Genomic DNA, 27547 nt, shown 5'->3' with positions numbered 1-27547 from the left:
TGATACATTTTTTTGTCTATGAAATAAAAAGAGGAAAAAAATCTCCTCTATGACTTCCCTGATTAGCAACAGTCCAATATCCAAAGATTTTCAATTTACTTCCCCATTTGGGGGAGCCAAAATTAATAAATGTTTTGGCATTTTTTTCAGGAAAAATGACTGAAAGAATTGACCATTATCAAACTAGTTGCTCAACGACCTATTTTCTCATCCTTAATTAAAAGTTCAACAGAGGTAGCATTGCAGGGTCTTCATTCCATTACATAGGGGGTTTTCTTTTCCTGCACCCTTTATATGGCGCTTAACATGTGAAAAGCCTTTTATCATGTGAGTTTAAGCCAACATACAGAAGGTGACTGACCCACTGGTTCAAGGTGACATGTATTTCATCTGTCTTTAGAAACAGAGGAGATGATCTTTTGTGTGTGTGGGCGTTTGCTGGAGTCTTTGTGCAGGTCCATTAGTGTGTGTGCTTGCAAGCAATAATTGAGCCTAATTATATGCAGCTATTCATTAAAACTTACTGCCATAGGGTAAATAGGTCTCTCATTTCTAAAATGAAATGGTAATGTGCACACACACACACACACACACACACACACACACACACACACACACACACACACACACACACACACACACACACACACACACACACACACACACACTTGGGCGATAACACTGCTTGGACTGCTGTAGTAGTACCAACCGGTTTAAACACAGGGTAGTGTTTTCCTCCACATCAAGCGTCTCCTCCTGATAAGCCCAATCTTATCTCAGTTTAGCTTCTCCTTCACTCTAAAATACATGCTCGACTTTTCACAAAACAATTTCCAGGTGGAAATTACAGTAGAATACATTTTAGACAATGTACCTGTATAATGTCAGGCATGCTGTCCAGGTAGTCATGCCCGCTGTGGTCTTTGTAATGTTATAGTAAGCATTGACTCCAGTGCTTTGGTTGCCTGCCTGAGTACGGAAGCTTTGTCTTGCTTTGTAATTTGACCCGCATAAACTTGTTGTAACAGGCTAACGAAGCCTCTTCTATAGTTCTTGTACAGTGTCTGTGTGTGAGATTGGTATGTGGGAAGGTGGGGGGCGGGGGTCTGCTTTGACACCCTAATCCTGCAGCCTAGCTTGGCTTTGTGTGGAGGAGAGAGGGGTGGAAAGCGTGAGAGAGAGGGAGAGGGAGAAGGAGGGGTTGTCAGGGGCAGTCAATTGAGGGGGGGGGGGGTTGAGAGAGGGCGAGAGAGGGAGGGGAGTGATGGGAAGGGAAGGAAGAATGAGAGAGATTTGTTCGTTCTCCTGCTCTCACTATAAAAAGAAACAAAGGATGGTGAAGAGCCTGACTTATGACAGCAGGACTTCTTAGAGTTCGCCTGTTAGCTAGTTAGCCTCCGCTGACCTGACTGCCTGTATACAGCCGCTGGCCTCTTCTTCTCCTTCCACCATCCACCCGTGCATCTCTCTCTCTCTCTCTGTCTCTCTCTCTCTCTCTGTCTCTCTCTCTGCTGAAGACGTCTCTTCGCTGCTCTGCTTGCTTCTCCGCTTGCTTCTCCGCTTGCTTCTCTGGCTCCTGCATGTGAGTTATTCTGCCCCTGTCTGTCTGTTAAAACAATTTAATAGGGTTCTGATGTGGTCATTGCACACTCTTACCTGCAGCTTGGTTAGTGTTTTTTGTCATGTTGACGGACAAAACAGCTAGAGATGTGGTTGAATCTGTGGTGGGGATGTGCACTTTCTCCATCTATCCCTCTCTTTGCCTGTTATTCATATCTCTGCTCCTTTCACTCAGCAACAACTGGAACATTTTCTGTATCTGTCAGACATAGGGGAGGAAGAAGTTGTGAGTAGCACAGGTATATTTCCATTTCCTCGGGGCTTGAGGAATTAGTGGAATAGTGCACAGAACTGACCTTAAACACCCAAAACAGTTCTCGTCTCGTCCTTAAATAAACCGTCCACTGCAAATTTGAAAAACCTAATCCAAATGCTTAAAACTAACATTTATATGCCTGGCGGGGAGATAATGTTAAATGACAGCTGGCTGCATCTGCTTTTGTTGGAGGCAACACACAAGCCTGGAAAGCAAATACTGCCCTGCCTAAATATTTAACTGTGGTTTTCCGTGGCTGAAGGGCAAACAGCTTGGTCGCTGGCTTGGCAGCAGTGTCAGCACATTGTGGGTCAGCCTGGCACAGGAACTGACACTAAGGGTGGGTGGGGCCCCCTATCTGACTGTCTGTCACTTAGGAAGAGAAGGGTGGCAGTGTGGCAATGACAGGTGGGTTTTTATTTCAAGCTAAATAAGAATTTTAGACTATCGATTAGCAGTGGACGTTATGGACAAAATGCGTATTGCCTTAGTCAGCGCAGCATTATCGATCAATATTGACACATTCATTGATGTTTGATATAAGAATTCAAGATGTATATTGAGGTCTCAGGTTCTGTGAGATTGTGGTCAAAGTCATCTTGCCATCATTCATTTCAGAGCTGAGAATATTTAGCAACTATTTTGACAATCAATTCATAGTTTGAGTAATTTTTTAAAACTCAAATGTGAAGAATTTTCTGGTTTTCTTTGTCTTCTATGATAATCATCTGAACATCTTTGAGTTTTGGACTGTTGGTTGAAATGTAACAAGCAATCTGAATACAACCTTTTTGGTCGTCAGGTGATTATGATAGGCAATTATCACAATTTTTTGACATTGATTCAACAAAAACACACAGACCGGCTGTCGGTTCTGTTGTTAATAGGCAGCAGACTGAGGAAGAATCACACAGATGCAGGGCTTTAGACATTAATATGATGTGATTGTTGAGCCCTCTGTGCTGCTGTTTCTTTTACTTACTACTTACGCTCAGTGTGTGTGTGTGTGTGTGTGTGTGTGTGTGTGTGTGTGTGTGTGTGTGTGTGTGTGTGTGTGTGTGTGTGTGTGTGTGTGTGTGTGTGTGTGTGTGTGTGTGTGTGTGTGTGTGTGTGTGTGTGTGTGTGTGTGTGTGTGTGTGTGTGTGTGTGTGTGTGTGTGTGTGTGTGTGTGTGTGTGTGTGTGTGTGTGTGTGTGTGTATAATAATCTAAGGTGCAGTGTGTGTTTGTGTGTAAATGTTTGTGACGATGCGGATGTCTTGTTACAGATTAATGTTTCACTCTGATCAAAGTAAGTCTTACACAATCTTAAGTAAAGCCAACCTCACCATGTCCATTTAGAGCTTCAGTGTGTTTGTGCCGGCTTGTAGAGGAATGTGCTTTGCTTCAGTATTTCCCTTCCTGATTGAAGATCTCCGTCTGGGCAGATTCAAGGTAATTCTCTAATGGGACTCAGCTCTCACCAAACAATAGCCATCAGTCAGTTGTGATCAATAGGACAAAGCAGAGGACAGTGGGTTTTCTTGCTGTCACTGTCAGTGTCACAAGATAGACTGTCTCTTTTTTGAAAATTGGATTCAGTGCAAGGTGAGAGCTATTTTTACAGTAACAACATTGGATGAAATGCCAGACAAAAAGGCCTCTTATCTCTGGAAAATAAAATCTTGCCCCTTCGGATAGATGGGGGCTGGTGTCCCAAGACTAAACCCCCCAAAATGTGGACATCAGCCATTATATCCCTTTGCTCCTCTACTCTCTATTTGTTCCCCTCAGCAAGAACTGTTGCAGGTAATTACAATAAGAGGTCAAGAAATGACTGGGAGGCTTTAGTATGCGTTGACAGTGAGCCCGCTATGATTGGGAAGAAGATGAAGAGGTTACAGCGGAGTGATCCAGGCTACAAAGGAGGTGGGACGAAAATAAAATACAGTCTCCCAGCTGAGTCCGGGAAATGTTCTCTCACCACCATGACATGACTCTTGTGCTTTGGTTCGCTTTGACACATTCAATCTCGATTTTTTTATTTACTCGATCCCACCGCCCCTCTCCCCCCAGGTGCTTGTTTGGAAAATACACCCTTTCCCTTTGCTTTACAGCTCAATTACATGGTAAAGCCTGTAGTCAGTGCAGGAGGGTGAAAGGGGTCAAATGAAGTGTTTCCCAATGCTGTAAATATACTATAAGCTACAGCTTGTCCCTTGTGACTATGCAATTCGGTGTAGGTGCTAAGCTTTCCTCTATCCATTGCTTCATTACTCTGTGCATCCCACTACCCTTTCCCCCTCTGTTATTCCCCAGGCAGCAGGCCACATATTGACCTTTGAATCCTCCCATTTTTTATCTTATGGAGGCACTCAAAGCTCAACCAGAGAGGGGAAGTGAAGCATCTGTGTCTGTGAATACATAAAAATGCACTCACAAATATATGTGCAAGGATATGCAAACACGCTCTTGTTCATACACACTCACACAGTAAATATCTTGATCCTTTGGTGCCTCTTTTTGTTTCCTTTTTAACACTCTGAGTATGGACCATTGTTTACGCATTGAACGCTTGAGTCCATTCCTCCATATTTAATGACAAAGCTATTTGTTCTCAGATGAAAAGATTAGCTTCACCGAGACATAACTTGATGGATCAGTGTGTGCTAGGGGCCGCTTGGCCACTGAGGCTGCTAGCCAGAATTTTTTGGAGCAGCGGCAGAGAATAGCCCTCCATTGTGTGGTTGTCAGGCTGGTTAGCTGCTGTGGTGCACGCACTCAGACATGCTGGCATGCACACAAACATAAACTGATGTACACACATACAAACAGAGACACTTATCACCAGAAAGAGTCAGTGTCAGGTCAGCCGGCCCAGCCTGCGGACAGCGCTGTATTGTTGCTAGCCTCCAGCTCTCCTGGACATTTAACAGTGCGGGCATTCAGCTGTTACTGGTGACTCAGGACCAGCGGGCAGCGTGGCAGCCAGTGTGACCAACAACACCTGCCTTCACACTACCACACTGTTGTGTTGTAGAGGCTTGAGGAGCAAAGATAAATCAAGATTTGTTTTTTTTAAGAAATGTTGCTAAAAATACATGACAGGTAGTGTCAGTTTGCAATATATTGATGTACTTTATGGCAGGGCAACTATAGAAAACAGAGTGTGTGCACAGTATACCTTTTATGAATTAATGTACTTTAGGTTGAACTTGTCAATAAGGAGTGACATAAAGAATTCCCCCGATCCCATTGGGAAGGTTTTAATCAGTTTGTTCTGTTCAGATAACCCTTTTGAACTTATTGCTTTTTCGCTTGACCTCCACCCTTATGACCCCCACTGAGAGCCTGTAGAGATTAATATAAAGCACAGTGTGATCCCTCTACATTGGACTCCAGGGTTAACATCTAACCACTGAGATCTTGTGTTGATTTTTGTAAGAAATCACTTTCTTTGGTAGCTTCCTACCAAAACACTGGATCCACATACATATGTCATGTCAATTTGCTGTTTGACTTTGACATTCCCTCCAGCCCTTCTGTTTGACTGGCATATTTTCCACAAGGCCCTTCCTTTTTTGTGTTTTTTGTTTTGTTTTTTCTAGTGCATCTTGTAGGGGTGTTGGAGCTTGTTTGAGAGGTCATATATGTGAGCATAGTTGTGTACATTCTCTTGGTTCATGTGCTTGAGGTGCTGTCAGTCAGCCCTCTCTCATTGAATCAATATGTCTTTTGTCTGCAAAAGAGCTAGCCTCCACTGATATGCAGAAAACAAAGTGACATCAGATATCCCCAAAACCACCACAAGCAGCCAAAACACTGAAGTCAGTGTGTCACCTACTTGTCTATATTTTCAATATCCCATGTGGACATGGATTTGTTTCGACATTTTTTCTGTTTGACACTGTCTTTTAGTTATGAGTTCAATGTTGGTTTATGTCTTCTTGGAAAACGGCAATAAAAGGCCATTGCAGTTGAGTTGATGAAGCAATCCACTCTTTCCTCAAAGTCATTCTTATGTTGGGTATAATGAAGCCAGGGATTGCTTTTTGGGTCTTGTCAGATTGTTATGATATGGACCTGACAATGGGACTTTCTGCTCTTAGATCAGCAACAATAAAAGCAATCAAGAAGAAGTACTTGGGGGTTGTGTATCTTTTAAAATCTGTTTATTTATGTTTGTCAGTTTAGGGAATTCATGGTCATCTTCTTCATCACCATGTTTACAACAGACATAAGGTTATCCTTGTCTACTCTACACCTTGCCAAGTCTAGAGACAATTAGTGGAGTTAAGCTACCCTTCTGTATCTACAGAGCCATGGTATTACTTTGCCTGTTACCTTTACCCTATCTCTCTCTGTCTCTATCTGCCCTCAGTTTTCTTTTTCTTCATTTACTCTACTTAATTTCCAGGCTAGGAAAAGCTTGTACATTGACGTTCCTTTCAAATAAAGCTATTAAAATGACATGCAGCTAGATCTTATTTAACAGATTGCCTTTTAACTATGTGTGGGGAGACAACTGAGGCGGATTCAGTTCATGCTTACATCAGCTGTATTTCTACTTCTGGTGAAAACACTGCAAGGGAAAATGTTCCAGGCGCACCAGACAAATGGTCTTTTAAATGCCTCTTGCCTTGTCGATGTTATCATTCAAGTATTCAGTAGGAAATGTGCCACTCTACCATATATGTCAGCTAACGCGTCTAACAATTTCAATGTCACTTCCTGTGTATATGTGAAAGACATCCAATGGGTGAGAGCTGGTCATCTGCTACCACAACCCACTTCTGGTGCCCTGTGGTGCCAGTGTAACCAGCCCGGCAGTGTGATCTTGAGGCACTATTGCGTGCGCGCGCATACACACACACACACACACACACACACACACACACACACACACACACACACACACACCACCACCACCAGGGCACGGCTGAGCTAATGACTCATTTCTCTGCCCCCCTCTTCTCTCTCTCTGTCTGTCTGTTCCTCTGTATTTCTCTGTCTCTGTCTGTAAAGGGGACATCACTCAGAAGGGCTATGAGAAGAAAAGAGGCAAGCTGTTGGCACCGTACATCCCACAGATACAAGGTAAGACTCACAGGCCTGGAGGAAATACACTGTCCAGGTCTTTATCTTTGCTCTGGCAGCCTCTTAGCATAGCAGTTAGCATAGTGTCCTTGTAAGAGCATACAGAAAATGAAAAATAATCTTGTGATTTTCACAAGGATAATTTTAGGAGTAGCATTTACATATAGCACATTTTTACACGTCTTTTGCAAGTAAAAGAAAGATAAATCCAAAATATAATCTGAACACATAAAGAAACAGCATACAAGCAAAGCCAAAACTTTTAAATGAAGTAAATCGAGTATATATAATATCGGAGTTACCAGATGGACCATCACACTGTCATAAAATGGTCATGAAGGATACTCTGTAGGATTTGACACATCAGAACCTGGTTAGATATGGTGTGCTTGCTGCTGTGTGCTGGATTATTCTTTAACAGTGACCCACGGTTCTGTTATTAATGCCTTAGCCCTGTAGCAGCCCTCTATCGTAACGGATGTAGGGGCCAAATAAAAAAAGATGCTGGCCATCCATGGCATGAAGACATACTGTCATGGAACTGCAATGAGTAGGTGTCTCTGCTTGAATGGTAATGGGTCTAGATCTGGCCTTACATTTTTGCGTGTGTTTGTTTCCTACTTTCATAATGTTTTGTCTAACTAAATCCTAAGAGCCCCAAGAGCAATGTTTTGTTTATTTAATCGGCAGTTTGAGCATTTTTGTGCCTGCCATCCTGGGTTAGGCTGTGGGTGTTTGAGAAGATAGGTATTAACTTTGAAAAACAGCGAGGCGTGAAGTTTCCAAGATGTATGTCACTACTTATTATCCGTTTATGGCTTTTGACTGCAAACACATTTATACATCAATTGAGTGTATATTTAGCCCAAGTCGAGCAGTCAGTCCGTCAGTCAGAGCCGCCTTTGGCAGACTGTAAGGTCGCAGTGGTTTGTGGCATATCCCAGATCGCTGTCTCCGTCATTTATCCGGGGTCCGTGGCAGTCCTCGGTTTGGCCTGCTATCACAACACCAAGCCTCAGTGGAAACCAGTCTGTTGTGGGCTTCTTGCTTAAGGATTTCCACTGCAGTTAGCAGGCCTGTTATTTAGCTTAGGTGGATCATCTCCTCTATTTTGTCTTTCTCTTGCTTCCTTTCCCTCCTTGTTATCATGGATTCATGTGTTTGTTTTTTCTTCTGTCTGTCGTCTATTGTTAGGATCCACACTGAGTCGATCTAACACATAAAGAAGGAAGTGATAGATATAGGGCAGAAATGGATGGGCTTTGGAGTGGGTGATATCCTTCGAGCGGGATGTGTGTTGGGAATTAATGACACATCCATCCAGCACGGTGAATCAGTGGGTTAGGGTTTAACAGCTGCAGGGTTGAAATAGAAGACCAGTAGACTGAAGGCTTCTGAGCTCCATGCAAAATTTCATAAGCTGTTTTACTGCGTTATATTTCACTGTTGTCAAAGGACTGTACATGTGCCAAGGGCAGTAAAGTAGGGATACAAAGCTGGATTGTTAAGATCTATGAGAGAGTAGGATTATTTCCTTTGTTTATAATTTGGTGGTTGGGCTTTACTGGGAACTTTAAGAGTAAATAATTGGTTTGAGGTGTCGACCATACTGGTAGGTCAAACATTTAGGAAAAGCTGGCTAGAATGTAAGTTTATCAGTGTCAAACGGAGCACTTGGAGGGATGTTTGTACTGTACCTCCTCGCTGAAAATACAGGTGTGCCCAACCTTATCTTGAGTGATGGTTTTCATTTTCTGACTTTCAATACAGTTGCTGAGTCCCAGCTCTTTCAAACTGTCATTATTTCTAATTTCAATCAGTTACTTATGTCTGGGATTCAAATATCTAACTGTGTATTCGATGCAAATCATTAGCCGAGTGCATTTTCCCTCAACGAGGCGAGACACAGCACTTGGGTCATCAGCTGCCCCACCGGTAAGTGTTGGCATCAGACTGATGCTCAAATCATCAGGGTTCGCTGTGGACCAATAACAACATCTGCTGTGGCAGAGCTCGACTCTGATTGGCTCAGGGCAGTGAAGAGTGTTCTTCCCAGCAACCGGGTCTGGTGGCCTGGCTTGTTTTTATAGACCTGTTTCCTCCGGTAGGTGGGGAAAGGCTGGTTTGTGACTGGGCTGTCATAGCGATATGAGGGACCAGCATATATTGATGTGTCTATTATCAGGGGACACTATTTGTATACATATTTGTGTGTGTGTGTGTGTGTGTGTGTGTGTGTGTGTGTGTGTGTGTGTGTGTGTGTGTGTGTGTGTGTGTGTGTGTGTGTGTGTGTGTGTGTGTGTGTGTGTGTGTGTGTGTGTGTGTGTGTGTGTGTGTGTGTGTGTGTGTGTGTGTGTGTGTGTGTGTGTGTGTGTGTGTGTGTGTGTGTGTGTGTGTGTGTGTGTGTGTGTGTGTGTGTGTGTGTGTGTGTGTGTGAATCATTATGCATTATGTGTCCTTAAATTACCTCAGGCCTTTTTGAAGCTTGTGTAATATTTGTTTGTTTTTCTCGTGTTATTGCATAGATTTAGTTGAAACGCGTGTGAATGTTGCTGTGCATTTCCGTATGCGTATGCTGCTGCTGTCTGAGAGTTGCTGACAGTGTGGAGCTCACTGATCCACACTAAGCTGTCACTGAAAAGCCGTGCAGGCTGGCTGGCTGGGTGTCTGACTGGCCAGCCAGCTAGGTGTTGGATCTAGCTGGCTGAATGTGGGATGGTAGGACTGTCGTCAAAAGGCTCTTATCTAATGGGTATACTTGCCAAGGTTGCAATATTCTGGTCATAGATGCTTTTGAACCACACTATTAACTCTCCCACTTGTAGATTTCCTTTTTTTCAATGGGAAAATAATTTTACTTACGTTTAGCCTCCACAAAAGATATTCTGTATTTTTATTTTAACTTAATCAAGTAGTTACTGTGTATAGTTTAACTATTCATTTTAGGCTGCGTATCCAGCTATAATGTAGAAACTCTCCTACAATTATCCTACCCTGTAACACATTCCCCTCCCCTTCCACTGTATCTCCGCTATCTATTTTGCAAGAGCACCGTCTGCTTTGCGCTGCCCAAGATGATCGTAATTATTATTATTCTTTTTTTTTAAAAATACAAACAAACCAGAACGTTTTCCCCATTTTACCAGAAAGATAAATGATGCAGCTTTAGTTTTCCCCAGTGCTGACACAGCACTGTGTGGTGATAGGTCCGGCAATGCAAGGCCACCAGAGAGAGCTGGGATTTAATTTGTGGTAGTGGGACTCCACCATTGACTTGGTTCTGCTTTCCAAAAAACTCAGTATATGTAAATGATGTATATTGTATATGTACATTTTAGCATCTAGTTAGCAGGATTCATAGGAATAAAAGACAACCTGTTATTCCTGTATAACACCTCTGTAGCGTGTACCTGAGCTTATGATGTTACAAGTTAATGTTTGTCACCTCCACAGGGCCTCTAGTACTTTACTCACACAAACATGTAATGTATTTAGCTTTTTCTTGTACTCCTACTTTGATATATATAACCGTAAGTTAAGAACATGCATTGTTTAGGTATAGGAGACTAGAGGGAAACTGGCAGGGGGCCTTGGAAACATCGCAGCAGTAGTTGGTGGTGTTTATAGAGACAGGGCTACAGAACTACAAACGCATCCTTTAAAACTTTATTTTCCTTATTGTTCCACTGTCAGGAAAATATACGTTAAAAGCTGTGGGATGTATTGCTAAGTTATTGTATAGATGCTGTTCCTTTGACAGCTTCCTGTTCTATTGTGTGTGAATTTACTACTCAACAAGGAAATAGAAGCAAGTTTGGGGAAATGCATTTATTTAATTAGTGTGTTCATATAACATACTGACATTATATATTTATATGTGCATAAATCTTTCTGTCAATAATTAATGGGTTAGGAAGATCATCTGGATCAAACTCATGAAGTACAGCAAAGAAAGATTCAGCTTTTGAAGTCAATGGTAGAAGACTACAAAAAGAGCTTGAGACGTGACCTTCCTTAAGGCGGTAGTCTTTGGTTTTCCCCTCTGATGTTAACCCCTAGTTCCTTAATAAGGCTCAAATGAGAATTGCATAAGCAAAAGGATGAATTGCTGCCTACGTCACGCAGAGCGCAGAGAAGTTGACGAGTTTGAGTCTGTTATAATTTTAGAACGCTCTAGTTAGAAGAAGTTGTCTGCTTGACATTCATGGTGCTTAATCACCTCCTTTCTGTTACGTCTGTGTAATTTGCATTTGCTTCCCTCGGAAAGCTGGAAGGCAGCTGGAAAGCTGTGAGAGAGGCTGGATTAATTTAAGTGAAGACCTACTCGTCTCCAAGCTACTGTATTAGAAGAAAGCAGCCTAAGTAAGGATTACGATTAAGCTTGTGGATACTTGATCTAGTCAAGCAATATTCCGAAGTGTGCTGTATGCCCAGGGTACTTTCTGCAAAAGGGTCTATATGCTCATATTTCTGAGAGTGATATTTCTGCTTTTTAGCATTATAGGACAATTGATTCTGTCCTTCTAAAAACTGTCATCTCCCTGCTTCGGTCTTTACAGGTGTAGATCCTTCTCTGCAAATTGACAACAGGATCCAGGCCTCCTCCCAAGCTGTTCTCCCGGGTTCCAAACACAACAAGTCCCGGGCGGCCAACACCCGGGATGAACGCTTCAGATCTGGTAATCATGTCTCCATACTGCCTGAGAGTTTTAAAGTCCTGTTGCTATTCTTTTATGCTGTAGCTTAACTGTGTTATCTTTTCTCTTAGATTTGCACACAGAAGCCGTCCAAGCAGCTTTGGCAAAGTACAAGGAGAGGAAGATGCCAATGCCCTCCAAGAGACGATCTGTGTTAGTTCAGTCTTCTGTTGAGGCATGCACCCCGCCAGGTGAGGCCTCTGTTCCTGTAAACCCACTGTTCGCCGATGGAAAAGTTTATCCTGTGGGCACACAAAGCAAACGCTTTTGCTCACACTATTTACTACTATTTGGTTATTTACATGTGTTCCCATGAGCAGCGAAGTGTAGGCTGCTGTCACTGTTGTGTCCAGTGGTGGAAGATGATGTTTGCAAGCCTTTGCTACTTGAAAGAAATATGCAGTTCGATGAATGTCTCCATTCTTTGCTACTATAAAGGACTCAGTTCTTACTGTTGTGTTCCCAGGCAGACCTTCCCACATGAGTTGCATAATGGAGGCATAATCAGATTTTTGACATAGTCTCAAAATGTCGACCTTTCGCCTGCTTTTATTACAGTTTGTATTGTGTAGGCCAGTTCATTTTAATGTCATTTTACTGTGATCTGCAGCTTTTTTGTTGGAATTTTCAAGTTCCAAAAAGCCCTTTATGTATTGTTAGTTTTGTACGCATGTTTCTCTGAAAAAGTATTCAATCTTTAATCAGTCAGTAGGATATCCGTGAAAAATTTGATGATAGAAAACTTTGTGACTTTATCATTGGTGTATGAGAGTTAATTGGTGGGGGGCCTTAGAGCCTCATGTCTTTGGTATAGAGAGAAGACTCAGTGGTGGTGCGAATAAACGGATTAAGAGCTCAGACATTGGGGTTTGAAGGGGAGAAGGAGGGGGCCTTTTCATGTTTTTTTTCTTTAATCACTCTGAGTGACCTACTGTTATCCACTGGAATAAGGTACACGGGTATGGCTGACAGATCTGCAAAATGACATACTGTACGTACAAGATCATTTGGGACTGTGTTTTCAAGGCAAATGGCAGCTACAGCTCTTAGTGTGCACACAGTGGCATGTTACTTCTTTTTAACATTTCATCAGAGTACTGTTGATGGATTTAGTGAATTTCTTGGCCACTAATGGTGCCGCTGAGTAGTGTTTTGATGAACAGGGCTCAGTTTTGTTGGTCTCTGTAGTTAACACACTTGCACATGGATTAACTCTCTCCTTTTCCATCTCTTATTTTGCTAATCTGCAGTGACTGGTTCACAGCTGGTCACACTCCGTGTCTGATTGTGAAGAACTAGTACCGATGTGAGCAAAATCATTTTGATACTGCCACACAGCTACCGGCATAGAGTAAGAATGACAATTTTAGTTTGTCCGTCAGTCCACTACTTTGCTCCAGACTGAAATATAACTGGATCGAAATTCATGAAATTTAGAAGACATCTGTGGTCTCTCGAAGATGAAGCCTTCCCCTCTGTGGTGATCTCTTGACTTCTCCTCTAGCGCCACTTTAAGGTGCGCATTTGTGGTTTCAACTAAAATGTCTCAATAATTACCGGTTTGATTGCCATGGAATTTCATTCACACATTCATGTCCCTCTCAACACAAATTATAATCACTTTGGTGATCCCCTGACTTTTTATCTGTCATCATCAGGTCAAACATTCAATTTGCCCGGCACTTTGATTTAGAACCAAGTACCTACAAAACAAGTGACATCAGCCATAGTTCTACTTTTTGTTTCGTTCTGTTATCATGAACGTGAACGTGGTAAAATATTTGAAGTGCTTATATCAGCATGTTATCATTGTCATTGTGAACATGTTAGCATGCTGATATAAGCACTTTTGTAGCTTCTAACTGAATCTCTCTTGTTGTAAGTTTCTCTCCTGCGTCCCTGTTTGAACTTTTAGATATCAGCTTTATTTTACTGTTTCATGTTCACTTTAATCTGTATAGGAGTCGTGTTAAGTTACTTCTGATGAAAACCCAACATTTCCTGATTTTGTTGCTTCATAATAAAAACTTTTTAATAACAAAATAACGGAGGGCTTTTATTGTGATGAAGATAAAGGAAATAAAATGTGATTATCCACGATTTAACATGCGCTCCTTTGACCACTAGTCTCACAACCATGGATCAGCCCACTGCACTTACAGTTAAAGACACATGCTAAAGCTAGTTACCCTGTTGTACTGCTGGGTTGAAGCTTTATTAATGTATCTCTGTACAATATTAAATTAGTGAGCAAGAACAACTGAGATCTGTCTCTACTTAGATTTTTTCTCTTTTATATTACTCCCTACCTTCAAATCCTCCATCACTGCCCGTTCTTCTCTGACTCACTCTTTACTATCTATTCTTGATTTAGTCTGTCTGTGACCAATACCCCTTTTTCTTTTTTCCTTTCCTTCCCATTCTTTCTACCTCTCTATTTCTACTTTGCATTTGTTCTCTGACACCTCTTTCTATGTCCCTCTGTGTAACTGTGTCAAGGTTACAGAGATTGGGAGATTGGAGAGAGGCGGAGAAATAACAAACAGAATCATAAATGTGAGATAACCCCCATGAGTTTGCTGGTTGTAGAGACATTAAATTCTAGCTTGTCATAATCAAACCTCCTCCAGCCTTCCTCTGGCAGCCTCTGCAAGGCCATGAGAAAGCCTGAGGAAGGTAACAGGTTTTTTTCCCTCGATTGATTGGCTTTATTTGTACTGTACATTCTGTGAGTGATTATGAGGCAGGTCACTTGAAGGCTCATCAGTTTAGAGAACATCATCAGGCATGTGCTGATCACACATTGGCTTAATCTCTGGTTTCTAAATGTCTCCTTCTCATCCTTTGTGGACTGGGGACCGATTTTCCATCATTAAGGCCTTGTTTTTTAAAGCATGTTCAGAGACTTTAGTGTAATATTTTGAAATTTGTGAATGAGTTTTGTACTTTATATGGGCTGTTGCTGTTTACTTTGTTAATGATGAATAATTGGGGGAACGTGTGAGCTTTCTTGGTGATTTTTAGAACGGTTATTTCATTTTCTCAAATGGGCAAGCCTAAGCCTGTTTAGCATTTTCATTGCACTCATAGTTCTCTTCAGAATACAAATCTCAGACTGACCTGACGCTCTTGAGCAACTTCAGTGATTATGTGGAAAGAACAGACGTTTCTGGGAGCTTGGCAGATGAAGTGGAATGTGTTCATTTTGAATGATCCTTACCTTGCTTTGAAGTCGTTCCTGTTTGGGCTATTTTTACCGAGACCAACTGCTCTCAGCTGCCTCAAGGGAGAGACAGTAAAATGGTTTGAGTCCAAGCCATTATAACTTGAGCATACACCACACTTAGTGTAGTCTTATACCAATGTATACCAATATTATTAAGGAAATTTGCTCAGGCTGTTTCGATATGTGTATGTATTGTATAGGAATACAGTATGTATGTATTTATGGACTGTAGTTCAACTTAAATAAGATTAAAAAGTTCTTATAAGAACTTAAAATATAATCTTATAAGTTCCTTGTTACAGCTACTGTAGACATATAATTTTGTGTAGTTTGTCCCATAAATATTTCTTAAAAAGCTTCCTTTGTTAGTTGCATGATCAAAATTTAAATCAACTCTTTATCATGGCAATGCAGATGAACAATGTTTGGCTTCCCCTATGTCGAGGAAATTCCAGCGGAGCGTAGCAGCGAAGATTTGATGAAATCCCCCTTATGGCGCATACCTGTCATTTAGCTGTATTTCAACAGATCGGGATGACCAGCAGATCATCCAGCAGATCTCAGTGGACTCTCCGCAGACCTCTGGTGCTCCGTGCACTGCTGCTATGAAGGAAAGCCAAATACTGTTTATCTGTACACACTGCCCACATTGCCATGACATAGAGCTGGATTTAAATCTGCAAAATGAAAAAATCTCAGTTAACTTGAGTCTACTTTCAGTGTGTAAAAAAACACAACCTCTTATTATTGACATCCTTGACAACTACAAATACGAAACACTCTCGTCTGTCTGTTATCAAAGTATTGAAGGTTAAAAAAAAAAGACTCTTGCATTCTGGCTACATATACATTTCTCTTTTATTTAGATGATGTTTCATCATTTTTTCAAGATTGACAAGAGGTCTTGAAGAAGGCCTCAGGGCTAAAACTTCATCCAAATAAAAGAGAAATGCATCTGGAGCCGGAGTGTGAGTTCTCACTACAATTTGGTTTGTGTTATTTTTATATATTATATGTTGTCAAAGTCCATCACACTTTACTATTCGTATAGCATACATGTAGTTGCAGTGGGCAAGGTTATGCTGTGTGTTTGTGTGACTACGGGTAATAAAATATCAAATACAAACTCTACTAGTGACATATGACATTTCCCAAAAATCATCCCTCATCTAAACAACTTACATCTTCATTGAAATCATCTGGCCAACCTTCTATCTTATATATACTATCTCCAGTATGTATAAGTAGAATAGTGTATCATCAGCATATCATCTCAATTCTGCAGCCCATTTCTTTGTCCACTGTTGTGACGCTGCCCTGTCTTGACCTGTCAAACACAGACACCTCCTCAGCGTCAGAAGACGAGGGCTCGCTGCGCCGGCAGGGACGTCTGGCCACCTCCACGCCATACCAGGGCCACGGCCACCCAGCCGTTGAGCACTGGTTTAACCGTGTCATCCAGGGTTCGTCCACCTCATCTTCCGCGTCATCCACTTCATCCCACCCGGGAGGGAGATCCGTCACCACCACCAACACCACTGCCCATGCAGCCCTCAACGCCAACGCCGCAGCTACCGCACTGGCCGACCTTATGGCACACACCCAGCTAGGTCAGTGACACACACACACACACACACAGTCTCATATGCAATCACATTACGGCTGGTCGCTCTGTATGAGATAGAATAGAAGTCTTTATTGTCATTGTGCAGCGCAAACAATGAAATTTGAGATGCAAATCCGCTTGGTGTATGGTAAAAGACACATTTAAAATTTCAAACATAGGACAACAGACACAAGACATCACAACCTTGTGTTCTTGGCCTGATTAATTGATGCAGCTTTCTGATCCCATCAGTTCAGAGGTGGTTGTTGTGGTAATAGGAAGGTATTTTCGAACTAGAATGAGGTAACTTTGTCATGCCAAGCAAGGAAATAGTATTAGATTTTTTAAAATGTTTTTTATTCTTATAGTATTCCCACTGTTCAAGTGTGCTGGTGGAAGAATCCTGATTTATGTTTCATTAACTTCACGGTAAAATAGCATTCACACATGGTCCTTTAACACGCCTGTAGAATGACCTGCTTACCTGTATGGTTTTGAATTCCTCCATCTAAATATATACATGAATCACAGAGTATGCAGACAGATCTTATTTGTACTTATTCCGCTGTCCTTACTTTGGCTGATATCAGCAGAGGTTTGGTGCATTCTGTTATTGCTAGCCAATCAGAATTTATGTCTTGTCAAAGGTGACATCTTAACTTATTATGTTGCTCAGACAGTTTTTCTATGCCTGTAGCTCAATCCCAGACAGACAGCCGTGTCTTACACATCTGCTACTGCCGAGGCCATATCTTTCCACAGAAAAACCAAAAGCACTTGATGAAGCAAGACAAAGGAAACCAGCAACAGAGTTTTTAATTCACGTCTTTCTAATTAGTTGTCTCCATCTGCCATCACACTGTCATTCAGTCATGTGAAAGGGCTCCCAGCCACTTTCCCGACAAAGCTACTTGTTCCGCATTGCCTTGAGAGTGTCACAAGCTAGTTAATGTGATTCAGTGGATTTATCTCCCTCCGTCTCTCATGCAGCCGCAAAGTGAGATGGTGTTGCTTGTGTACATGTGTTCATGTGTGTCTGCTTGCAGAACGATATACTATTAGGATGGAGCTGTCTGATTTCTGCTCAGCCTGGTCCTCTCAAGGTTACATCATAAAGTAGCAGCATGTGACTGGTGCTGAATGGAACTGTACATAAATCACCCATGTTATCCTGTTCCTTGACCCCTCAAACTGATTCCATCTGTCATTCACTTCAGCAAAAGGCAATGACTAGTACACCATCACAGGTTTTGAAATCATACATTTGTGCTGTGTACATGCTATATGCAGTTAATACATTGCATTAGGCTCTTTGGAGGGGAACCTCAGGCCTCAGTTCTCTACAGCTACGGTTTACAGCGATTTGTTTTGGTTCCAACAACACTTTTACCATAGCACTAGTGTTAATTGGTTTATGTTAAACTCAGTTCCCATCACACCATACCAAAACACATATACTCCATTTCACTTCACTTTGTACCATATCAGGTTAAAAATAAAATATATATCAGAAAACATATTTCTATATAATGCAGCCCAGTACAACAACACCACTTCTCACTACGACTTTAATAGTAAATGTATCGTTGAATTATCACTTCTCTGAAACTGTCAACAAAAACTGAACATTATAATCTTCCTAAATGTTGAATTTGGCAGATCTATTATATTGGATTGCTTTCAGTTGTATAGGCGTGCTTAATGCAGTAGACGGGTTGTATATAGCACTAATACACTTGTGCTGTACAAATACGTACGTTTAGTAATCTTAGATTTAATGCCTAACAATGCCCTCAGACTTGCCTGTAAAATCATAATACACAGGCATCTTGTTCTCTGTGGATACTTTTTACATTGAGGTTAATGTATCCGCTGAATAGAACCCGTTCATTAATTATATTGGCAGGTAGTTAAAATGGAGGTAAAATGTGAAATCCTTGTTAAAACAAAGTCTTCTGCAGTTAAAGACTATCCACTTGCAGATTAGCATTTCAATCAAATTTCAAAGCTGTCAGAAAGGTATGTTTGCAAGCTCATGAAGTAGATTTTGATATAGTAACGATAGACCAAAGTAGGCCTGGTGTTTGACCTTTTAACTCCCCAACGCCCCACTCATCACAGATAACCACTCAGCACCCCCTGATGTGACGGGGCTGTCGGAGCGCTCCTCGCTTCATACGGAACGGCCCCAGGTGGCCTCGGTGCAAAGCGTTTCCCGGGGCTACAACCACCACACCACCGTCATGGAGACTGCAGATGGTGAGTTTCTTACTCACGTGCGCACATGTACACACACACACACACACACACACACACACACACACACACACACACACACACACACACACACACACACACACACACACACACAGAAACACAGTCACCTCCCTTTCTCCCCTGCTGTCTGTCCCTCTGTCTTCTTCTGCGTCGGTCTGCCTGTTAGTAGTCTCACAAGCTGCTGACTGACCCTCTTGTGTTGCCATGGTAACACCGCACCTCTCCAACACCAAAACACTGTTCCTACCTTGATGCTTAATATGTCATTGACACTAATAAAACCAATTGATCATGATTTATACAGGTGCTTCAGTTTTTTGTCATGAATCAGTGCATACATTTAACAGTGGCCAAACATCATTCCTCATTCAAACAGCACAGTCTAGTACAGTATGCACCCAATATGCTGTGCAGGTGCAGTGTAGAGAGGTGTAACCAGTGAAATCAAACTGAGAGGATGTGTCATCAAGTGCATAAAATGTCAGCTGAACTGGTTATTTTTCCTCGTATTAGGTCAGTTTGTTTCATGCAGTAAGATATATGTTTTTACAGTGTTTGAAACAACGTTATTATCTTCAAAGAGTTGCCATAAACAACAATTTGGTTGAGCAGTCGTTAATAGCAGTGACAGTTCCTGTCACCCTTCCATCTTCATTCATTCAACATCAGAGCTCAAATGCTGCTTTTAATGAATGTCAAATTTATTTAAGAAGCTAAGAGCCAGAAAACTGGAACACTGCTTCAGCAGAGCTATTACCTTCTTGCCATCCATCCTCTGTCATTAAGACTGTGTGCGTTGTCTGGGTTTTTACTGCTAATGAATGCTAAAACCAGCCCACATAACTGACTCATAAATTGGAAGGGAGTTTTAGATGTGAGCAGTGTCATTTTTATCCCTTCTGCTTGGCTGTTTGTTGTTCAAGATGTTTCAAACCCACGCTGCCCATGCAAGTTTTCGCACATAACTCATTAAAAACAACCGACAAACATAGCTCAAATGTTAAAAAAATCCTATCTTTGTTGTTATGGTAACACAACGACAGTTTGTCTTAGCGTTTATGAGCTCTCACCTATGCCTTGCTGCTGGTAGATTTCTCTATCACACGTTTTTTTCACACAAAGTTAGCAGGATTGTTTCATTGAAATCCTGATGTGTCTCTCCTCCAGGCTGTGAGTGGGGAAGGGAAGGATCCCTCGGTTTAATGGATGGTATTTATAACTGTTCTTCCAACTCTATGGCAGACTTCTCTGTGTGCACTCTGCTGTGTGTGCATTCGTGTTTGTGTGTGTTTCCGCCGTCATTAGTTTCTGCGTGTGTGTGTGTGTGTGTGTGCTTAGCTTATTGTGTTGCAAAGGCTTTAGCATTTATAGGATCTACGAACAATGTCTTTCCTGTATGCTCATCAAATTGATAATCATGATGTGTTTGACAAGGCCTTTTCCATGACAGCTGTAACTATTCACTTTGGGTGGTTAATTATTAGCATGTTAACATAATTGATTCTGCACTCACACCGAGACACTCCGACTTGTCAGTTTATATTTCTCACTAAACTCTGATACACAAGCGTGTTAGCCTGTAGCCACACAGTGGCTTATTTGATGGCAGCCATCTAACACTGTTGCCATTTTAATAACAACACATAGCTGGGTGTAGAAAACATGCCACAGGGAAACTTTGGTTCCATCTGGACTCGGTTAAGTGACATTGTTTGTGTTGGTTTCTTGATGGAGCGTTCTTACTGTGGTCAGATCCCACGAAAATAAACCAAAACCAACAATTTATTCTAACAAGTATTGTCTGTATATGCAAATTCTGAAATAGCACATTCCTCCCTTCTTAGACCTCAGTTGTTGTACAAAAGCAATTAAAAACACAACAATGAGCTGAATTGTTGCACTGGGTCACATGTGCCTTTATTATGATAAACAAGTTTATTTTAACGTTTATTTTCAGTCAACACAACATACTCAATATATAAACACTCAATAGAGCAGTGGTCATCAACCGTTTTTGTGCCAAGACCCCTAAATTGATACACTTTCGATCACATACCCTCATTTGATAAGACTTTGCTTCAGGGACCTCCATTTGAAAATATTTAATTGTAAACCTATAATCAAAATAGTCACTAACGACTCTTACTTACATTGGGCTCACTTCTTAAATAGTGTTTTGGTAACCCTGTGGATTCCCTTAATGTGCCCTAGAGCACCAAATGTTTCTTGAAAATAGTCCACAACAAATGCTCCTCCGTAAAGTTAAGTAGTAAAGTTTGACAATGCCCTGCTGTTTTAGGAAATTACTTACTGAAAATTAACTGTTTATGAATAATTAAGGTTTCAATAAGAACAAAAAGAGCTTGAGGCTTGAGGAAGTCAAAAATATCACAAGTCGGACTTAATACATAGTGGATCGATCTAGTCTTTCTGTGGGATTCATAAACAATAATAAAAAATGGAATAGCCAGCCTTGCTCTTTATCTCCATCTTTGTTATGGTCTTAGCCCGTTGGTAAATATAATTCTGTTGATTGTATATACATATTATGGGAAAGAAATAAAGTTTAACAACAGCCAGTGTTTGCTACTGTAATTTAATGCCATGGATGGATAAATGATGTAATTACAAAATCATAAAAATAATTATAGTCATCATCACAGGCAGGTCTTGGTTGGTGATATTGATGATCAAAGCACTTGAGTGGGTGGGGCTCAGGCTCAGGTTCAGGTTCAGGGCCCTCAGATGTTGCCCTCTGTGTCTGGGGCTTTCTAATTGGCCCATCAGGTGCAGCGCTGACCCCCACACGTCTACTCCCAGTACATCTGTCCCTACATGAGGAGGAGGCACAGTCTGTGTGAGCCAGGCTTATTATAGTAAGATAGATCAGGCAGGCTGTGTGCAGCTGTGGCCTTCGTCTCCTGTGGCTGACTGGAATGTCTGACACGGACCACCCCTCCCAAACCAAGTATGAATTTATATGGAGGAAATGATGTCCAATGATGGTTGTAGTCTGAGCTGCCATGTCTAAAATGTGAGGGAAATCTAAGTGGACGCCTCCTCTCTTCTCTCATTCTTAGTCTGCTGTTTCTCTCCTATCTGCTCTGTAATTTATGTCTTTACAAAGCTCCATGTCTCTGCGATTATGCTTTTTGAGTATTGCATTTATGCTCTGGTTCAGCAATTTTAACGTACACATCAAATGACTTGCATGCATTTTGACTGAACTGGGTGATCGTTGGTTTAAGCCTACCACAGTTATGTATTTTGCAGATTGTATGTGAAACAGGCATCTTTTTAGACACCTCATGAATGACCTACTGCAGGGAGGACATCTTTGTTGCTAGGCAGCTGGCTCTTTATTTTCTGATTTATAATCTGTGAACGGTGTTGGTTATTCTAGAGAGTATCTTGACTTAAAAACTGTAACCTTTGACCTCCAGGTGATTGTAGAGGACCTCAAGGTCCACTGTTTTGTTGTCATGCTACAGTGTGAGTGACAGCTGGTTCTCCTCTATGTCGCATTAGAGCACCACACTGACATTTTCTCTTTTCCTATCTGTCCTCCCCTATCCATCCACTTCCCCTTTATTCGTCTATCTCTCAATCAATCCATTGATATGTCTTTTCTGCCTATTTCCACTCCACATATCCTTCCTCTCCATCTCTATATGTCTCTCCATATCCTTGTCTTGCCATGTTTATTTCCTTCTGCACTTTTCTTTTCACCCCCTCCATCCATGTCATTGTGTAGGTGTTCCAGTCAACAGTCGCGTCTCCTCCAAAATCCAGCAGCTGCTAAACACTCTGAAGAGACCCAAGCGACCGCCGTTGCGAGAGTTCTTTGTAGATGACTTTGAGGATCTTTTGGATGGTAAGCTGGCCTTAAAGTAATTATGTTGCTTCTATTAAATCAATAAATCATGAAAAAAAACATCTGCCTGTCTACGCTGTGAGCAGCAGTTAAACAAAGACTGCTGCTCTTTTAGTGTGACAGCTACATGAACTGTAGGATGTTGTCTAATTTATGTGTAGCTCTCAGTGGAGATTTCTAAATTCAGAATCAGTTATTTCACTAAAATTCTTTTTGCAGCCTAAATAAACTGTCATGTTGACCTCACCTCACCACGCCTCGCAAATAAACAGTGATGGTACACTTTTAGATCAGTGGTTTCCTATTTTCTTCTCTAGGTGGAGCTGAGACCACCAGGTGTGCTAGGGGAGTGGTTAGGGAACACACACACACACACACACACACAGACACACGGACCAACCCTTGCTAACTATTTCCTCCATTCCAACATGGTTTTGGGTGGTACCAGGCTGAATAAACACTGTGAAAATGAACAAGCGGTAGGAATAGTAATACATCAGCAGGTAATTGTAAAGCCTCCCTGAGTTTGGCACAAAAACTCTGGCCTGGCAAGCCCCGGTGGTCTGCTCGATGCGAGCAGAAAAAACATACAGCTGAAATGGCAGCAGGCATAACAATATCTGCTTTTGATAAAGGTGTTTTATTTGGCAGGGTACATCCTGACAGCTGAGTTAAGCTTTTCGGAATGGCAGTTACCAGATAGTTCAGAAGAGTGTGAGGGGAGACAGAGAATAGTGATGAAGAGATGGAAGTCTAATCAAGGAGCGAATAGGGTGCTTGGAGGCAAGGAAGGTGAAGGATAAAGAGAACTACGGCTTATTTGAAAAGCACAGGTTTCTCTAAGTTTCTCAGGAATTGGTATCCGAGGCAGCTGAGACTGATAAGGACAGAACACAGCTCCCATTTAATCCTCCAGCTTTTCCTCTTCTATCACTCCCATGTCAGTGTCATTCAATTTTATTGCCTTCCTCTAAGAGGGTTGTATAATTGACAAATTTTCCATTTCTTTTTTAATTCACTCAAGATATACATTTATCCACAATCACACTTATGCCCCATTCTGTTCCCCATTTAGTCCAGCAGCCAGATCCCAACCAGCCAAAACCAGAAGGCCAGCACATGAGTCCTCTGGAAGGAGAGCCTCTCGGGGTGGTCAACAACTGGCCTCCCTCCTTGCCAGCAGCCTTACAACGGTGGGGCAACACCCAGCCCAAGAGCCCATGTCTGACAGCACTCGACAATGCTGGCAAGCCCGTCTACACACTCACCTATGGTGTGTAACAACCTGTGTATGATTGGCTCAGAATTTACCAGAAAACAATATCACCTCTTGTCATCCATTCTTTATGGATTTTCTCTGGTCAAATAACGGACAAGGACGTGCCTGTGCCTTTTTATGTCTTTACATACCTTGTTTTGTAATCTGCTGTTATTCTCAGCCATTTTGTATGTTTGCATATTGATTTGTGGATCTGGTTTTGTTAAATCAAGTGAAATATTTGACACTGTATGTTCACCTCCCTAGGTAAATTATGGACTCGCAGTCAGAAACTGGCCTACACTCTTCTGAACAAGCTGAGCACCAGAAATGAGCCTTTGCTCATGCCCGGAGACAGAGTAAGCCATGAGCTAAAACTGTGTTAAATGGTAGTTAGTTGTAAGTTACAGAGTTGCATTGTAAGCATTTTGCTGACACTCCTGAAATAATATTCAGCAAGTTCAGGACTGTATTTCTCTGAACATGAAGTAGTGTTGAAAATGAAATTTGCAGAGAAAAGAGCTAACAAGAAATGTAATCAGCTAGTCACTGAGAATATATTATGATCAAGTCAGCCTACTTGAAATCTTCATATGTCTTCTTTCTTTTGTTCAGAACGCTCAGGGTTTCCTTTTTTTTACAGTATAATAATAATAATAATAATAATACTTTATGTCTGTATATATATGTATGCACGCACACTGGAGAGATCAAAATTAGAGGACAAAGTATTAATACTTGATTTATTATTATTTATTATGGATTTATTTTTGTTATTTTTTATTGTTCAGAATTTGTTAGAATATCAGCTGTGGCTATACCACTTCTGTACTAGCATGTTTTTTCAAATAATCAAGGCACTGAAAAAACAGTGAGCAAAATTACAGAACAGTTTAGATCTGGACTCTGGGCTGGCCATTTCCTTGTGTCAATATTCTAAGCTTCAAGGAACTGCGTAACCCGTTTTGAGGTGGGAAAGGGTTGCATTGTCTTGCATGAAAATTGCGGACTGATTGGGAGACTACTGCAGTGAAGGTATTGCATGTTGCTGAAGGAGGTTCACATAAGCATTTGCATTCACCCTGCCATGTCGCTGTACAAGTGGCCCAACTCCTGCTGCAGAAAACATCCCCCAAACCATGACATGACATCGCTAAAGTTCATTTTATTTGGGTCTGATGGGAAACATTATGTTCATTGTTGGACTGGAAAAAGACTGAACGCAAAGTGTCTAAATAAGTCAGTTAAATTTGGAGGAGGAAATGTCAGAGATCTAAACCCCGTATAAAATCTATGGGAAATCCTTGTTACTGAACAATGTAATGGCTAAGAAACCCACTACAGTTACTGAACTGTGGAAGAGACTGAAGAAGAATGGACCAAGATCAAACCAGAGCAGTGTGAGAAACTAGTGATGTCCTGTGGGCGCAGATGTGCTACAGTCATTGAAAGCAAAGGTCACTACACTTCCTGTTCATTTTTCAATCCTATAGCCCGAAGAAAACATTGTTTAAATCTACTCTTCTGACACAGTGGTTACTATATTTTAATTTTGTTCCCTGTTTTTGTGTTGAAGTGATTTGGTTATTTTATAACATGCTAGTACAGCAGTGGTATAGCCACAGCGGATATTCTATCAAATTCTGAACAATACATTTTTTTTATTTCAGAATAAATTAAATATTAATAATTTGTTCCTTAATTTTGATCTCCAGTGTATATATGCCCCTTGCCTTCCAACCCTTATACTTTAAACAGGTACTGCATAACATCATGCCATAACATACCGTTTCTATGATATACCTGTAGGTTGCACTTGTTTTCCCCAACAACGACCCAGTGATGTTCATGGTGGCCTTCTACGGCTGTCTCCTGGCAGAGCTGGTACCTGTGCCTATTGAAGTGCCGCTGACCAGAAAGGTAAAGACTTTTCCTTGGTCCTTTGAACCGTTCACTCCATAGAGTTGACAATTCTGTCTGATATCAGGCAACAATCTCCGGGGAATCTGTGACATTTTTAATATGTGCTGTTCTATATAAACAGTGAAGTGCAGTAGTGACCCCTGCTGGACATTTGACCCCTAAATGAGACCCTTTAGAGTTGCGTGCAGTTGTTTAAATGTAGATGTTTATACCAATATTCCAGAATATCTGTTTGTACCAAAGAACATCTTGCTCCTTCATAATATACTGCATGATAACAACCCCAGCAGCAGCAATTTAAATGTCCTAATTACTGAGTGTTATGATGCATTGCAGTTTTCCAGGACATCCAGCAGCTCAAACTGAACCAAATTCACCTACATTAGTTACACAGACAGAATATTAATGCCTGTTCCTGTTTGCCCTTTATAAGCATGCTGTTGGGAGACGCTGTGCGGTAATTAACGAGATTTGAGTGAGGTGAAATGATGTGTGATTTCAGTCAAAATATTAGTTAATATTATTATCACACGCCAACTGTTCTCGGGAGTCAGAAACTTGTATGCTCACTCTGCAGATTCACATTTGTCCTCCCTCTTTCTTTCAATCCTTCTTTCTCTTTCTTCCGCTTTTCTTTTTTTTGCTCCCATTCAGTATCTCACATTTTTTCCTCCCTTTTCTGCACAGTATGGTTTACTCAGCACGAGTCTAGCTGTAAGCTAATTTGCACAGCCAATCAAATATGAGTGAGTGTGTTTCAGACCTTGGGCTTCATTCCTGCTACAACTGGGCTTTGATGCTTGGCGGTAGAGCTTTTAATAGTGATTGGCTGTCACTCTGCTTTCTTACCTGCTGCTTCTTTGATGCATGATGCTCTGAAGGTTTCTTTTTCAGTCATCGTCTGTTACTATTCCCACGTTCCCTCAGAGCGTCTTTTCTCATAGCTTTCATCTTGTGAATTTCATTGTTCTTAATAGTTGATTATTATTGTTGTTTGCTGTTGCTATTGCTGTTTGCCAAAGTTTTTGCCAGTATGAACTTGAGTTTTTCATCTTCTTTGGTCCCCCAGGATGCAGGAAGTCAACAGATTGGCTTTCTGTTGGGCAGCTGTGGCGTCACGTTGGCATTGACCACTGATGCTTGTCAGAAAGGCTTGCCCAAAGCACAAACGGGGGAGGTTGCCACTTTCAAAGGTACAGTCTAATTTAATTTTAATTGTGACTGTCTGTCTGTATAGTTACATTTGGTTTGAACTGACTTTATGCCTCTGTGTCTGCAGGCTGGCCGCGGTTGCTGTGGTTTGTGACAGATGGAAAACATGTTGTGAAGCCTCCAAAAGACTGGCATCCTCCAATACGGGAAGCCAGTCATGATATAGCCTACATAGAGGTAATTCTACTAATTTCATTGACTTTAACAACAGTGTTGGGGCTAACCTAGCAGTAACAAGCACTCTAGTACATTATTCTATAAATCAAGTAACTAAATACTGTTATTAAAAGGCTCCTTATTATCTCTGCCATCAATCTGCCGGGCGTAAGGATCATGTTTTCGGTGGTGTGTACGTTTGTGTATCTGTTTGTCCACAGCTAATACTACTGGACCCATGAGCCTAATATTTCTTAGTTTTACATTTGTGACTTTATGCTAAAGGACCTCTCATGGTTGTGGTGATTCACATTTTTGAAAACCCTTTCTTATTGAATAATGTTTTATACTGTCACTGACTGCAAAAT

General features: G+C 41.4%; 1 protein-coding gene across 7 annotated transcripts in view; it reads left to right on the top strand.

Moving 5' to 3' along the window:
• Positions 1-27547, top strand: part of dip2a (disco-interacting protein 2 homolog A) — an 83748-nt gene that overhangs the window by 40490 nt on the left and 15711 nt on the right. For 4 of the 7 annotated variants that reach the window (XM_083922128.1, XM_083922127.1, XM_083922131.1 and 1 more), the window contains exons 2-13: positions 6879-6950; positions 11510-11629; positions 11719-11838; positions 16214-16483; positions 18601-18738; positions 19924-19965; positions 22511-22630; positions 23706-23903; positions 24156-24247; positions 25698-25808; positions 26881-27004; positions 27091-27200. In XM_083922128.1, coding sequence (XP_083778254.1) covers positions 6879-6950; positions 11510-11629; positions 11719-11838; positions 16214-16483; positions 18601-18738; positions 19924-19965; positions 22511-22630; positions 23706-23903; positions 24156-24247; positions 25698-25808; positions 26881-27004; positions 27091-27200 — 1517 coding nt within the window. The remainder of the gene's footprint in view (positions 1-6878; positions 6951-11509; positions 11630-11718; positions 11839-16213; positions 16484-18600; positions 18739-19923; positions 19966-22510; positions 22631-23705; positions 23904-24155; positions 24248-25697; positions 25809-26880; positions 27005-27090; positions 27201-27547) is intronic. The other 3 variants (XM_083922133.1, XM_083922129.1, XM_083922132.1) reach the window with 1 other exon arrangement.

This window comes from Echiichthys vipera (assembly GCF_963691815.1).
Source record: "Echiichthys vipera genome assembly, chromosome: 10".
NCBI classification, from domain to species: domain Eukaryota; kingdom Metazoa; phylum Chordata; class Actinopteri; order Perciformes; family Trachinidae; genus Echiichthys; species Echiichthys vipera.
The sequence above is the reverse complement of the archived record's forward strand: the minus strand, read 5'-3'. Positions and strand labels throughout refer to the sequence as shown.